The sequence below is a fragment of the Thamnophis sirtalis genome, unplaced genomic scaffold (genome assembly GCF_051295495.1).
Source record: "Thamnophis sirtalis isolate CommonGarterSnake01/CBP01778 unplaced genomic scaffold, rThaSir2_p1.2 scaffold_1, whole genome shotgun sequence".
NCBI lineage: Eukaryota > Metazoa > Chordata > Lepidosauria > Squamata > Natricidae > Thamnophis > Thamnophis sirtalis.
Genome location: NW_028261381.1, coordinates 117,818,106 through 117,835,282, shown reverse-complemented (window position 1 = coordinate 117,835,282; position 17,177 = coordinate 117,818,106). Strand labels below are relative to the sequence as shown.

The 17,177-nt window shown below is 33.4% G+C and overlaps 1 protein-coding gene across 1 annotated transcript in view; it reads left to right on the top strand.

Annotated features, from left to right (window-relative positions):
- Positions 1-17,177, top strand: part of CDIN1 (CDAN1 interacting nuclease 1) — a 128,643-nt gene that overhangs the window by 62,538 nt on the left and 48,928 nt on the right. Inside the window, exons 6-10 of the mRNA XM_014074964.2 lie at positions 4,758-4,837; positions 5,205-5,254; positions 9,615-9,682; positions 11,936-12,001; positions 14,683-14,788. Coding sequence (XP_013930439.1) covers positions 4,758-4,837; positions 5,205-5,254; positions 9,615-9,682; positions 11,936-12,001; positions 14,683-14,788 — 370 coding nt within the window. The remainder of the gene's footprint in view (positions 1-4,757; positions 4,838-5,204; positions 5,255-9,614; positions 9,683-11,935; positions 12,002-14,682; positions 14,789-17,177) is intronic.

Sequence of the window (17,177 nt, the reverse complement as noted above, 5' to 3'; positions counted from 1 at the left end):
AGCAGTGAGTGTTGTGCCTTCTAGGGCTAAGCAGTTTAAAGGGGATAGTGCTGACAATACTTATTCCAACATTATCCCCTTTTTACACACCTTATGATTCAAGCACACAAAAATACAAAACACAGATGCATAGGGAAATCTATACAGTTATATGCAATATATGATTTTTACTGTTTATTGAATAATGTTTAATTGTTCACTCCTATCCATTCAGACGTAATTCCAACTGACCTTTTCAATACTTCAATTAATCTTCCTTTATTTGAACATTTTATTCAGAATAAAAAAGCAGCATTAGTAAGAGCTGAAACTAAAGAAAAAGAAAACTACAAATTTGAAGCTGATGCTTTGTATAATTCCTGACACGACCAGATGTTTTTCTTAATGCTATAGTTAGTGTTGTTTTTATTTTCTTGTTAAAGGCCACAGCTTTTTAGACATATCTGCACACTGTATAATAGATAGATGAAAAGGACATTTAATGCCAGAACACTAGTAAATGGAATCAATCAATATACCTCCCTCCCTCCCTCCCTCCCTCCCTCCCTTCCTCCCTCTCTTTCTCTCTTTCTTTTACTTCTCCAAACATTTTGGATTTTCTCAAGGAAGAATTTTGTAAGGAATGGGGAGGAACAGTCTGAAAGTAAGGTGGAAGAGAGGAAAAAGGAAGGAAGGAACTACCATGCTATAAAAATGTAGAGAGGACTGTAACAGTCATGACTGAATCAGAAAAGATTTCTGATATTCCATTTATGTTTTCCACAAGTAAACTCAATGAGTGAGCCAGCAGGAAGTCAGTGCTCCCACTGCTTTTTTGCATGCCTTTGATCATTCTGTTTCTATATTTAGGTAAGGAAATACATTTGAAATAATGCCACAGTTGCTAAGTGAAAAATCATACGACTGTACTGGACTTACAACTGCCTCTGTCATTGATCAAATTGCCACAATCATTAAGCAAGATACCACTGATATGACAATTTCACATCCATGTTCTTCATTAATTCTGTTTGTTGGAAGTCAGTTGTGAAATTCCTAACTCCTAGCTACAGTGGCCGTAAATGTGAAGATTAAGCCCAATGGGTTTTTTCCCAACCGTCATAATTGTGAATAGTTGCCAAGCAAGGCAGTTGGCAAGTGAGAAGTACCTGTACCAAGTAGTTATGCCTCTGTATCACACTGTTTACATGCATTATTGAATATTATATATTTATCTAAGCTTCATATAGCTTTAAAATTAGGATAGAAGAGAGAGTTTGGAATAAAGATACAGACCTGAACATTGCAGAAAAGCTTATGGATGTATAGTTTGGTTACTCTATATGTAAGCAAGAAGATCATGAGAGATATGCTGATTTAGGAGGCAAAGAAAGTTTTTCTTTGTGTAAACGCTACCATGTAAGGGAAACGGGCACATAATAATTAAATAAATACACAAACAAATAAATAAATAACCCATAGTTAAAATGGGAAATTTTCTACTGAAAGATAAGGCAATGACCATTATCTTAGATACTTTTTAAAAGGAACTGAAGACACTAGTAGAAGATCATGCTATCAGATGTCTATTTTGATAGCCCTTTACTATCCCCAGAGTTATGGACAGAATAACATAAGTGCCAATTGAATGGATCTTTTTAGTTAGTGTATGACATTGAATGCTGTTCTAGCGTGTGTCCTTAGCTAGCTAGAGCAGGGTCTTATGTAATTTCCATAGTCACCATACAGCATCTGACTGGCAGTTGAAATCCAATTCAATGGATTACAATAGATTTAGGAAGGCTAAACTGTGACTCTCTTCAGAATGTAGTGTCATGAAACTGATACTTTTGTTCACAAAGTGTTTGTTTTGACCTTGCACTTCCCCTCCCCTGTGGTTGTAAGCCGCCCTGAGTCCCCTCAGGGAAAAGGGCGGCATATAAATCCCAATAAACCTAAACCTAAACCATACTGTTTAACTGTCCAATTTTGTATTTTTGTTTGCCTTTGCTATTGATGAACAGCATAGCTAATTAAATCAATCATATTTACAATGGTAAACATATCTTGACTGGATATTTCTATTAGAATTCCGTGCTTTAATTAATTAATTAATTTTACGGAATAACGGCGACAACATCTTTACCTAATATAGAAGAGTTATAGTGTGAAAGCTGAATCATCAGAAAGGCCAAACAAAGAAAAATCAATGTCTGTGAATTGTGGTACTGAAGAAAAGAGTTAAGAGTACCTCAGACTGCAAGAATTATTCCCTACCAAATGAAGTAAATCCACACTGTTGCCTAGGAGCACAAACTATGAATTTAAAACTTAAATAATTTGGACACATAATGGATAGGCAAGAGTCATCAGAAAAGAAAATCTTGATTTTTAAGGCAATTGCTATAGGCAAGCAGAAGACCAGATGGTTAGATAATGTCAGTGGTGACACAAGCATGAGATCACAAGACCTCTAAGAAGCAGTTACAAACAGTCCTGGAGAGATGTTGTTCACCAGGTCCTAAGAAGTAAGTCAGAACCAAGAACAGTGCCAATGTTGTTGAAAATAGTAATTAATCTAGCCACAAGAAAGTATTCAGAGGTGTCAAGTTGCTATAATTTACATTATAATTATGCAGTGGAAATTATATAATGTTTGTTTATGTATTTGAAAAAAAATTGCATGGCTGCCTATAATTTGTGTTGTGGGGAAAATAGGCAGGCGATTGGGCATGTTTGATGCCTTGAGTTTTTATACATACATACCAGAAGTGGGTTGCTCCCAGTTTGGCCAAACCGGTAGTGGAATTTGGGCCTGGGTCGCAGAACCAGCAGCAACCCAGGCCTGCCATGCCCCCAAACTGGTTCCCTTGCTGCCATTTTGTTTTTTAGTGACTGTGCGTGTGCAGTTCACTTTAAATTATTCTGCATATGTGCAAAGAATAATTTACATTGAACAGTACACGCACACGTGCAGGGCACATCTGGTGCATGCAGATTGCACCTGGTAGTAAAACTGACAGCAAGCCACCCCACATACATACATACATACATACATACATACATACATACATACATACATACATACATAACACATACACAAATACAGGCATGCACACACACACACACACACACCAAATCTTCCCTTCTTGCCCTGTTACTTGGTGCATATACATTTTTGCACCTTCCTTTTCACTGAAACTATTCATTTCTCTTCCCTTCAATTTTGTTATAATATTTTCTGTGGAGTTTGTGTTAAGTCAGATGGTCGGAATTCTACAAAGAAGCATTATGTCCTTGAATCATGTTTATTTTTCTTTTGAAAGCCACACATGATACAATAAGTGAACAAATAAGTACTATAAGTAAATAAATAAAATCAGACTTCATATAAAGCTTTGGAGTCAATATATTTTTTGGTTTCAACTGTTTTTTGCATCAAATTGGTCAACTACTAAAGAAAGGAGGAAGAAGTAAGTGTGGGTATATATAAGAGAGAGAGTGAGTGAAAGTATAAATAAGCAGTATATTTATTTTTTCCCTAACTGTAAGTCCAATACAATTATAAGTTTATTTTTTGAATTGGCTGTATAAATTCATTTGATCATTTTATGGAGTTACAATACCACAATTTTGAGAATAGTAGAATCTATTGTTAGAAAAGTAAATTTTGTGTCTGTATGTGTGTATCCAAATTAATGGATGGATGGATGGATGGATGGATAGACGAGAGACAGAGACAGAGAAATAGGCAGGCAGGCAGGCAGACAGACAGACAGACATATAGATATATACAGATATAGAGATAGATAGATGGTAGATGATTAGGTAGGTAGGTAGGTAGGTAGGTAGGTAGGTAGGTAGGTAGATAGATAGATAGATAGATAGATAGATAGATAGATAGATAGATAGATAGATAGATAGATAGATGATAGATAGATAGATAGATAGATAGATAGATAGATAGATAGATAGATAGATAGATAGATAGATAGATGATAGATAGATATGGTATAGTGGTTGGGGTGCTGGCCTAAGAATGCGGAGAGCCAGATCCTAACCCTCCATTTGTACAAAAGCTATTTTGGTTACTCTCTTTCATCCCTCTTCAATACCAGGCTTCTTCGCATAATGCAGATATAACTTTGCTGTAAAAACTAGGTGAGTGTAATGCAAATCCAAGTGAGTCTGTAACCATGCAAGATAAATGCTAAATAAACAACAACACATTCTACCCAAAAATGGTTTGAATTCGGAAGTGTCAGACTACTTCAGCTTCTTCATTTTCAATTCCTTTGTGTATTCTGTGGCCCCACCAGTTCTTGCTTGCAGACAAGTGGTATTTCTTGCAAGAATTGCAATGCACCATTGTTGCTACTTTGTCATACAATTGTGCATATCCATGCAATTGTGCAGCAGTTAACTAGGCAGCCCACTGTTAACTTTAGCTCTTGCTTTGCATGTACTTGTTTTTATTATGACTCATATACATATTATATACGCATACATTATACAATATGTTCCTTGAAGTCGGAAGGGTATTTTGAAAACTCGCCTCTGTGTAGCACATGTGTGCATGAATGACAAAAAATTTGCTTCCCTCTACCGAAGAATATCTGAGCAGTATTGTATATGCGAGATTATGTGTATATATTCTGAAAGATACAGATCAGGGGGTGGGGGTGGGACCTTTATTTTTCATTCATTTTTCCTCCATAGCAACTGATGTTCAGTGTCATGTTTACAGCAATACTAAGTGTCACCTCCTTCTTCCGCAGCTTCAAAAACTCTCATAAACAGTCTGCTTCGGGATCCTTCTCAGATTCCAGATGGAGTCTTAGCCAATCAGGTCTATCAGGTATTTATCAGAGTCATCCTTTTTCAATGACAATGCTGTTCTCTGCCTAGCAGGGAAAGGATTTTCAAAACCTCATTTAATTGCTGGCATCATTATTATCTTACATGGAGGTCAACAATGCATAAATAGCAATGTGGTATTTGTGAAGAGAGCATTTTACTGTCTTATTATATTATTTTTACAGACACATTATTTCTTACAGAATAAAAAAGATGTGAATTTTGTTTTCCGTTATTCCTTGTAAAAAGCTTTTGCTTCAAAGTTTTAAGTTTTAATTTCGAAGAAAAAAAGTATTTCTTACGATTCTATTAATTATAATAGACCTACACAAGCCCATCTTCCTACTACTATTTTTATTTGTCTGCAGTGCATCGTGAATGACTACTGTTATGGACCATTGGTGGACTGCATCAAACAGTATCCTTTCTCATAAAATTTTAGGTGCACAGTTGATGAGCTTAGGCTTTGAGGAGGAGATATGTCTAGCTGTAACCTGACATAAAGTTCTGCTTCGCAAGACACATATCATGTGCCTCTGTTTTACATTCAATCAGCCACAAGGGGATCACTGCAGAGCCTGTCTCTTACATTGTTTAACTAATGTCAGATATGCCATATGAAAATTGTCAGTTCAGTAGATATACATTTCCTTTGCTTAGATAAAATCCTCTTGCTGTTGGTCACGTGAAATACACAATCTTGTATTAAATTATTTGTTGTCATAAGTTGCAAATTCTATAAGACGTAATAGCTTCTTTGCATTTCCCACAGAAACTGTGATTCAAAATCTAAGAGCAAGAAAATGTGACTTACCACATAAAAATGATCATAAGTGGAATTAAGTGTATTCATAGATGCGTAGGCTACTTGCAATTCTGTTCAAATTAATTACATGCACAATCCTTCTGGAAGGTTGTTCTCCTTAATCTTTCTCATCCACTGAATATTCTAGAAAATCTTGATGCTTAAAGAATGAAAATGTTGTTCCTACACAACAGAGTTTAAAAGTTAATAGTTAAGCAAATTAGCACAAACCTTGCAACTTATTCTATGAGGCAAATAGACAGAACACATTCAAATCATCTACTTTGTATAGTGCTTACAGTTATAAAAATGGAAAGGAATCTTAATCTAAAGACAACGTAATGAAAACATACAGAATTCATTGAGTTTTGCTCAGAATGAATATATTTTGTATATGTTCTTAAATCATCTTCCTATCCATTTTATTTCTTTTTCATTTTAGTGGGTTGAAGTACTTATATAAGCATATTAATTTAGAATAAACATTAATTTAATATTATTTTTCCAAAAAGATACATACTGGTTTATAACAACAAATCTCACCATAATTTAGAACCACAGTAAGTTAAAGTTAAAATAAAGCTTATAACAACCTATTCAACCTATGATGAAATAAATAGGTTTATTTTTGCCTGTTCTTTCTTACTTTTTTAAGAAACCTAATTTCTGTCGTCGGTCAATGAATTTTTTTTTATTGAATTAATTGTTTGAAACATTTCTGTTAGTTTTGATTTCTGTACCAACCTACAAAAATGCAAGTCACTGAGACATCTGCTCATCCAAATTGCTGCATAATATGCAGCTTTTGGCTCTTATTAACAGATGAAAGAAACTAGTGCATGCTGCAGGACAACTAATTTTTTCCCCACTGCTATCAGTGCTTTTTATGATTCTGAATTATTAAATGAGTTTTCACTACTCAGTATATTGAACAGGCTAAGTAGCAATGCCACATCAGACCCATCATCTAATATTTGTCTTCAATAAACCTCTGCTTTATACCTAGTTCTGTATATTTTGATAGTTTCTTAGATAATAAAATAGGAGCAAGTTTGAAGTCTGCCCATGCTTTGGGAGAAGTAACGAAGTTCAGCAGCTTCTAAGGTATAAGCATAATTAGTCTTACTACTGTGCCTCCAAGAAAACGAATTATAGCACAATCCTTTTTATGTGCTAAAAGCTTCTATGATTTTGTCTTGACAATGTATAGTAGTAATATATTTAAACATTCAATTCCTTGATGTCATGATAGACCCAGACCTATCAGACTAATCACAAAATAAATACATTTTGATAGATTTAGAACCCTAGGGAACTGTATAAACTACACCACATATTTCACACATACTGTATATACCAAGTTTCTGAGCAGAGTTTCTTTGGGGAATGAAAAATGATTCTGGTAAGCCTATTTTTGTTCCAAACCATAGTTAATAAAGGCAATAAGATGAGATCATTGTCTGCTAAATGTGTATCATAGAACATTGACATAGTAGTATTTTTACATTGTCATCTATATCATAGATAATTATATATTGGCTATAAAATTGGGTCAAAGAAGTAGCTTGTAATCTAGAAATAGTTTATGGAAATAGTTATTGAGAACCATACTTCTGCTAAACCATATTTACTATAAGGTATTGATTGCAATATACACCATAGTTAATTTCAGATCAGATTCCATTAAGCACTAAAGAAAAAAAATCAGAAATAATTAATGTAAGGTTTTGTAAAAGTGGTTGGCCATAAGTTATTAAACATTTAATGATTTCTGTTTATGATTATTTAAAAATATTTATTGCTGAATTAGTTGTTAATTTTAAGGCATACAAAGTCATTTAAAACCAATCTAAAGTTAAGGTTTTTAAGTATAATGTCTTCTAAGGATTGCATATTGATTTTAAATACAACTATCTAATTATATATGCATGGACTAAAGTATGAAGTCAACCTCTTTGAATTGCCAAGAGGCTGTTTTTCAGTAACAGTTTAGATATTTACGGGAAACAAGGCTGCTGAATTGAATGAGCACAGACTGGCTTGTGAAGTTATTTACAAGTTTTGCTCCATGGTCAGGGCCATACATCAATAACAGGTATTACCATAGACTAAATCTCAGCCTTTTTGTTTACAATGTATTATACACACTGTTTGTAGAATTTATTTTATATTTTTGCTATTAGTCATTTTCCTTATTTGATTCTGTCATTATAGCACACCTTGATGTGCTACATCAATTTTTCATAGTGCAATATTTCCCATGACTTACAAAAATTCAAACTGTGTAGTTTCTATAAGATAGATAACAATAACAACAACAATAATATGCAATTTAGTTATTTAAATTGTATAAAAAGTATAAGTTCATAATTATTGAAAAATTATTTTTAAAACTTGAAAGAATAATAAAGAAAATATATTTCATCATTAGTAGTAATATTTGCTACCTATTATATTTTAATTATAATTTTCATGTCCTGCATCTATTTTATAGCATTTCAAAAATCTCATACAGATTGATTCAATCTCTTGCGTCAATGTGCAATAAATAGGTAGAGGACCAGGGAGATCTCTTTTAAGGCTGTAAACATATCTAGAAATTTGAGATTTTGCTATGAGTAACTATTTATAAAAACCCTAAGCCTAACGCTTGTTGGATATGAAAGTAACATCCATTTTCCAAAACTCAAATTAAGCTCACTCTACAGGTCCTACTAAGATCTGGGCTGCAAAGATTCAAACAACAAAGAGTTAGCCAGAAGCAACATGCATATATAACATGCAAACAGTATTTTAACCAAATTTTTGCAGCTCAGATATAATGCTTCTTACTTTCCCATCCTATTTCCTCTTGTTTCAGGAAGACAGTTGTTGCTCTTTTTTTCTAGACAAGTAAATATGTCAAGCAAGCACTAGGTTTTAGCCTCTCATTGGTTGCTTTAAAAATATCAATAATGATAGTGACTGGCAACTTTCCTCATAGCGGGCTGGCTTTTCAATTTTTTAAAAATATCAAACTATCATAGAAATCATAGGGACAATTTTGCCAACCCCAAACAAGGTACGTATAGCATTAACTAAATACTGATGAACCTCCAAAGCAATATATATTTATATGAATTATCCAGATTCCAAGAACAATGTGTCAAAGGTTTTACTTCATCTCAAAAGTGAGATTCATACCATCACTACTAGATTTACTTTTCTCAGAATTCATTAAATTGTGCAGGCAAACCAACAAGCATAATTAATGACTCTCTTAAAAACTAGCAAGCATAGTTAATGACACCCTTGAAAAGTCTTGAAATTTTCTAACTTTTTTCCCAGAAACAAATTCTATCCTCTTTTAAAGCATTAATTTCAAGATATCTTGAAATTAGTTCTGCCAAATGAAGGGGACACAAAGGCTATTATGATGTAATGATTGCAAACAAATGGGAATTATTATCTTTGAATTCTGAATAAAGATTATTTGTCATGTTTCATTTCTGACAGTCTAAAAAAGTTTATTTTGTTTACATCTTATCCTATTCTTCTTCAAGAAACTTTATGAAATGTCTCTTTTACTCTCATAGCAAGAGAAAAAGTTGCATTTAAAAATGAATATGGAACAGACACCATATTATTTTTGAATTTTTTAAAATTAATTCTAGCGTTAACTAATTATATAATATTGACTAGATATATATCACTGCTTCATAGTAATTATAAAGACACACCAGTCTGGCTGAAATATATAGAAGATTATCTCATAACAGATCTTAATACTCTGATTCCATCCCCTCCTCCAATATCTTTCATTTTCTTGTTTGTAGACTGACAATTGGTTATTAAAATGCAAAGTTAAATGTTAAATTTTGGTAGCCAGGACTCAATTCTAGATCACTATAGTCTACCAAAAAGAGCTATGCTATTATAAAATCAAGTTTTATATAAAATTGGGGAACATGTTTCTTTAATGGAAAAATATCAGTGCAATTGGATATGAGCATGAAGTCTTACTGCAAGAAATGCTTCTGAAAAGAAATATATCATTTTTAGGTAAGCTTTTATATTATAATCTAATACCTAAATGTTGGAAATCTCAGTAATTGTTTCCAAAAAAGTCTCTACAGATATCCTGTATATTAAGTAGTAAAGAGAGACTAAGAAATGATTGATGCAGTGCATGTTATCTTTTATTGATTTAGACCTGAACAGGAACTCAGTTATCTAATACCTTATACTGCATGTGCACAAGCAAGTAATTAATATTTTATAGAATAGGTATCTGGGAAAAATGCTTTAATATCAGTTGTTGTATTACTTTTGGTGTCATGAGATATTAACCATAGTCTAGGTCTTAGGAGACTCAGAAGGAAGTATGAGAAATATTAGCTTTATAATTCTTCATGTATTAAATCTCTACAAGAGGGATTCACTAGTTTCTTTAGAAGTTTATTTCTTTTTTTACAGTATATTAAACCTTCCTGCATTGTATTGTTAGTCAGAATTATATTAAATGATAAAATATGTAAGGAGAGTATTACAGTTAACACTTCCATGCATAGGTTATTATTACTTAAAGGATCATTTGTCTTAAAGCATGATACGTTTGTCATTCTTCAGAACTGTTATGTGGAATGATAACATCTCAGTATGAAAAACTATATTTTAATAATGAAGGCTTTTAAGCAAAAGTTTAAATACGACCAAAACCCAAATAATAGAAAAACTATTTTAAAGCAAAATTGCCTAATTACAGCAGCTGTGATCCACTCTGTTTCTTAGATTCTGTAATAACAAGATTAAGAATATTAGGATTAAATGAGAATAACTATGAGATACTAATAGCAGGACTGAAGCAAAAAGCAGCAGCACATCTCTGCATGATTACTTTATAACAATTATTTTTTATTATTATTTGTGTAGCAGACATCTATTCCTTAGCTGTATTCTTATAATTTTCTAATAAAGGCAGAAACCAAGTTTGATTTAAATAAATTTCTTTAGTCAAATTGTTAAGGATAACTTAAATTTGTGATACTGTTAGATAAATTATATCGCAAAACATACAGTTCTGTCAAAAAATAAACATATTCATTCTGAATTCATGAAATTAATGTTATGAGCTTACTAATCATGTGCATTCAGAAATATATCCTTTTATTTACTTTATTTTTTACTACAAAGAATGCAAGAAGATATTTTAATGTTGAACTACAATTAAGAAAAGATTAAATCAGTTGGCTCATTCCCCCCACACCTTAAGCATTCAGGAAAATGCATGGTTCTAATTAGTTTGTCCTTAGTGAAATAATGGAAATTAGTAAACCATTTAAATAAGATCAATTCTTCCTCACAAACCACTGGATGAAAGAGATAAACATATATTTTAAAGCCTTTAGATGTTTCAGCTAGAAAAACTATTAGATGACCCAACATCCTTTCAAAATTGATTCCAATAATATACCAAATACATTTTTCAAAACATTTTTCCTTGTATTCCATATCCTGGGTCTACGTAGACTAAGGAGAACATGCAGATAAAAAGTGCACATATTCTTTCTTTTCTATGTCTTTAATGATCAGTAAAAAGGTAAGAAATATTTTTGGCCATTGTTCCTATTAAGTAATACTGGCAGGAATCTTACCAAATTGAGGAAGAGCCACAGAAGATAGATGTAGATTCATTGATAAAGATACCTTATACTACAAATCTTTCCATTCACAATAACCCTTTGATTTATGAGTATTGAGTAGGAGGTGTGGGGAGAGAGATTGTGAGGGAATGTACAATTTTGGGAAGTCAGCTTCTTAAAATTTCATTCTATCAGTGCAGTGCTTGATGTCATACCGAGAACTCTGGGATAATATCTGCATCTGTGTTGTATAATAATTTTTCAGTGAATACTGAAATATTAATTTCTAGTGAAAATCTATATTGAGATAAAGGTATAACATGTCTTCATTGCAGAAACACTAGCGGTTTCTTAAACGTATTTGCAGGAGCTTCAGTCAAGTAAAATATTTCTTTATTTTGAACCTTTTTCAAAACCAAAGTACAATATGACAGGTTGAATTAATGATGTCTATAATGAAGGCATAAAAATGCAGAGATGGCAAAGAAGCATTTTTAGATTCATGTTTCAGGTTTACCAAGAAGGTTCATTTAAACTGACACAGCATTGCATGCATTAGAAAGATATGTATGAGTGCATTAGTAATTCTTGTACCTTTGTTCAAAGAGAATTAATTATTCTTCCTATCAGCTAATAGAATAATACTATTGTTTATATCATCTATTCTCTCTAGCTGAAGATCAGTTACGTGCAAAGGGTTATGACAAAACACCAGACTTCATATTAGAAGTGCCAATTGGTAAGTCCATAATGCTTTTTGTTTTTCTAATTGAGTTGTTTATATTAAATGCTAGCAATCTTAGTTGAATTATTCCAGATATGTTTTAATCATAACGTTGAAGATATGCACAATAGTGAACCAATTCCATTAAGAATTTATTATGGGAAGTGATCTGTTTGAATGCAATCATTTGTACATAATAAATTAGACCCTTATTCATGAACAGACTGATTACATATTTTGTCGCTAAAATATCTAAATTTCTTGGTTGGATAAGACAAATATTTTAAGATTTCACTGTCAAGAGAGTTTTTAGCCAAATTGTTGGATTTCCTGCAGTAACAATGTCAAAATATACAATATTTTCATTATTTTTATTTATTAATAAAATTTATATAGCTGCTCATCTAATAGAAAGCTATTCTGAGTGGTATAGAACAATTGAGAATAACAGTAAAATTATAAAGCAGTTATTATCCAAATCATTATATAATACTCATTTAAAAAATTACATTTATCACCATGTTGCTAATGACAGACTGCATAACAGAAGCCAAAAAAGCTCCCTTAACAAGTAGTTACATCAAAGACATCCAGCTGTATTCCACTTTTTCCACCAAAAATCCCCATATTTCTCCATGGTGATTTATTGGACTAGTCTCTTACATACAGAAGAGAATTCCAAAGCTAATAGACATGTATGTAGGAACTGACAATCTATAGGGTTATTGCAAGCGTAATCCTAGGCAGTGTGCAGATGGTGAGAAAACAGAAAAATAATAAAACAATTTCTGATTCTGAGTCCCCAGAAACAATAATATAACACAAGCTTGAGGTGGAAAAATTATTCCTCCTCTAGTCAAAAAGACTACCTTATAACTAAGCACAGGGCTCTTTTAAGCTAGCCCAAATTCCTGCGGAAACATCCAAGTCCAATAGTGTCAAAACTGTTTAAACCTCTGAAGGGATGTTGTTCCACAGGGCAGAAGCTGTAGACCAAGAAGGAACGACCGACTCCTAGATCCCATAAAATGGATGCTGAAGCATGCCAACCCAACTGATTTTGATCAGAAACAACAGAAGACAAGTGATCTTAAGATAATCTGGCCTTGTGCCACATAGACCTTTACAGATGTCTCTTTTAAGGGTATTACACCAAATTAATCTAACTCAGCTATCTTGCAGGATCTTATTTTCTTCTTGCTTATTTATTACACACACACACACACACACACACACACACACACACACACACACCCTTTAGGAATCTGAGGGCAATATTTATAGTTTTCCCACACTCTTTTTTTTTGTGAAAAAAATACCTTGTAAATGATAGTTTAAATCTAAGATTCCTTGGACATATATTAACACAGTGAACACTACATTATTGTTCCAATATGATTTGCCAGAAAATGTGTATCATCTTCTAGAATCATATCTGCAATTTCTAGATTGTTATTTGAGATTTGAAATACAGTTTCTAACATCACAATAATCTTGCAATGAGGAAAACAGTTGCAGAATAAATAAATGCTTAGCTATAAATTAATCAGTGTGATGAAGCAATCAACATTTCATAAAAACAAGTAATAAATGATGTAGTTGTTCTCTGTAGAAAAGGAGCAGTTATAGAGTACAGCTTCATTACCTATACTCTAATCATCTTGGCTTTCCACCAAAACAGACTGTACATTTTTTCCTAGTAGAAAAAGCAATTCTATGCAACTGCAACAGAAAACAACTGCAAAAAAGAAAGAGGGAGGGAGGGAGGAAGGAATGGAAAACTGTTTGATAAGTGCTTATTTCAGTATACCTTACTACTTATTTTCTGCCGTTCCTATTCCTTTTTTGTTAGCTATGATGCCAAGCACCTTTACAGAAATCATTATATCCTATCCCTTGGCTTTTTGTTCTGAATAGCTTTTATGCCTATTTCTAAAGATCCTGTGATTCTTGAGCTTCAAACTTATTTTTCATAGTTCCGAGTCTCATTTCATATCAGTGGAAGACTTTTTCAGACTTGATTACTATAAGAAAAGAAATTTGCATAAGAGTTGAGGAAAGAAGATGTAACTTTCCAGACCATGACTCTCTTAACTGGAGCAGGAAAAAGAACCATTATCTCCTCCCATCTGCTTCACCTGTGTCCCCACTTTTTTTTTTGTCTCCTGCATGCAACCCAATTTCTGTACTACCTATCTTCTCCTATTCATTTCTGTCTTTAAATCTACCTGTTTCTCTTTTCCGCTCCTCCAGCCCCTTAGTTCTATAGCAATAGCACTTAGATTTAAATACTGCTTCATAGTGCTTTACAGCCCTCTCCAAGAGATTTACAGCCTATTGCCCCCAACAATCTGGGTTTTCATTTTACCGACATTGGAAGGATGGAAGGCTGAGTCAACCTTGAGCTGGTAAGGATCGAACTCCTGGAGTGAGCAGTGGGTTACCCTGTAGTACTGCATTCTAACCACTGCACCACCACGGCTGTATGTTCTTCCTTGAGCTTAATCGCTGCAGATTCCATCTCTCTAGAAATCTCTCTCTCCAGATTTCCAGTCATGATGTATTTCAAACCCCTTCCTTGGTAAAATGTTTCACCATTAAGTGAGCTTAATTCATGACATCAGGATTAATTGAACAGAAAAAGAAGAATTACTTAAAAATCTGAAATTATCATGAATATTTTTTTTTCTTTTTAGCTGTAGAAGGTCACATCATTCATTGGATTGAAAGCAAAGCCTCTTTTGGTGATGAATGCAGCCATCAAGCATACTTAAATGACCAATTTTGGAGCTACTGGAACAGGTATATCTTCATTTTTATGAGCTATAGACAATATAACTTTGGTATTATTGTCAATATTAGTATATTATGCTTATTTCTTTCATCTTTACAGACAAATGACAAGTAGGATAGGGGTGGGTTCCGGGTTCCGCTATTGCCGGTTTGCTCATGGACAGGCTTTGCACACATGTGCTTTGCGAGCGCATATGCACAGTAGTAAAAAATACTTCTGCGCATGCATGGAAACAAAAAACAAGATGGCGGCACCTATGCTGTTGCCAATAGAACTTGTTTGAAGGCGTGGCAGGCCAAGTTACTGCCTACTCAGCCAAACCTGTCCAAACCAGTAGGAACCCACCTCTGAAACAGGATATACATTTTGAAAAGGATTTAAATTATTGCATTTGCTATAATTACTGCACCCTGGTTAGGACTAGATTGTAGAGCCAGTATATGGTACAATGTAACCCATGTTTGAAAACATAAGAATTAGAAAATTTCTATATGTAATTTTACAGTTGTACCATGAGGGGTTCTTGGGTTTTTTGCATAATGTTGAGTAAGGCTATTGGACCTTGTGATATAGCACTCTCTAATGTGAATAGCAGCAGATCTTCAATTTCTCCATTACTGACTCAATCCTAGTGCTGAAATTTGAAATCCTGATAGGTTGGGAGAAACTACAGATTGAACATGGAATATGTGCCTGGATCTACCTGGATGCTCTAAACTTTTGATATGTTATTCAGGTTTGATATCTTTACCTCTTATTTTATACACATACAGAGGAATGTGCAGCACATCAAATTTTGAAGGAGTCATGGGCATGCACATTGCATCTGCTGACTCCACCTTAAGGAGCTGTGTCTTTACTACAACTCAGGTTCTAGTACCCCAGGAACATATGCATTTACACCACCTCAGGAATATATTCATTTGCAGGAAGCACCAAGACTTGCAACACAGTGTTTTGGAATGGGTGTGGGAACATTGTTGCTGTTTCTTTACCTCTGATACATAGTTTCCTGGAATTTGTACAGTTGTGTGAGGTAAAGAAAAGATTCAACTTCTTCAAAACTACACCAACAACATGCTTATCCACACTCCATCCCAAACAGCTTCTGCTACAAATCCACAGGTTACACAGCTTAATACATAGCATCGGTACATAATCATGTATTTCCCTATATTTAAATTTCCTTGCAAAGTTGCTCTTTTTGATATTCTGTATTAATAAATGAATGCATTTCTATAATCAAACATCTTATTATGCAGCAACTACACTGTCACTAAAAGCTTACAATATATAAAGATGTATTCAGTTTGTTATATTTCCTATTTGTACTTCAATTTAGAGTGTCTTAGATTGTATATTTAGTGAAAACCTGAAGAAAGATAGTTTCCAATAGTTTAAGAATGCACTATCAAAATCACTGACACTGATATTAGATAATTCCTCATAATGAGAAGAGCACTTCTTCTATACTCTTTGATTATAAATAACAAACCTTTCATCTACTGAAATCTATTTTAATCATAAATTAGATGTCTTTAATTCTTTTGAATGTATATTTTTAAAAGTGCAGTACTCTAGTAATCTGAATTGTCAGAATATATTCATTTTAAATCCACCCAAGTTATAAAAAGATCTTATGAGGTATGTCTCAGCGTTCTGAGTAACACATCCACCAAAAGCAGAACTCCGAGGCAGGTAGATTCCTCAAAGAACATGTTTATTGGATACATCATATCAGCACAGCCAGTGAAAACCAACTCTAAAGGTTCCCGTGGTTTTAGCCTAAATAAAAGAGCAAATGTTTCTCTCCCCAATGTCACCAGTCACATTGTCCAGCAAGTTACTTCTCTCTTCCTTCAACTGCCACCTGTTGGGATAACCTTGGTTTTCACAAGTAAACTCTTTGTTTTGACTGTTAGCCAGTCAATCTACTTGCCCCTCCCTTCCCCCTTTCACAGTTTGTGGTAACTATGAAGCAGCAAAAGATTGTTTCAGCCAGGTTCGCTTCAGAGTTGATAGAGATATCCTAAATATGCATATTCATAAGAAAATTATTTAAAGTGTAATTACAACATGCTAATGTTAGAATCCTTTCAATACTCTTTTGAGTAAAGATGAATTGTTATATAGTATATCTCGTTATACAATTTCAGCTTTCAGTGCTGCCTTGCAAACTACCTTCATAATATAATTTGTGTCTAGTAAGTACGATTAGGATTGGACCTGGATTGCATTTGATAAAATACTATTTTTCTGCATAAGAAAAAACATAATATCTCATCTTCAATAGTGAAGATGAAATTCCTATGCATCATTATATCAGAGACATAAGCACAAATTTATTTAAGGGACTGAATTAACCTACATTATAACTTGAGTAATAATGTTATCAGT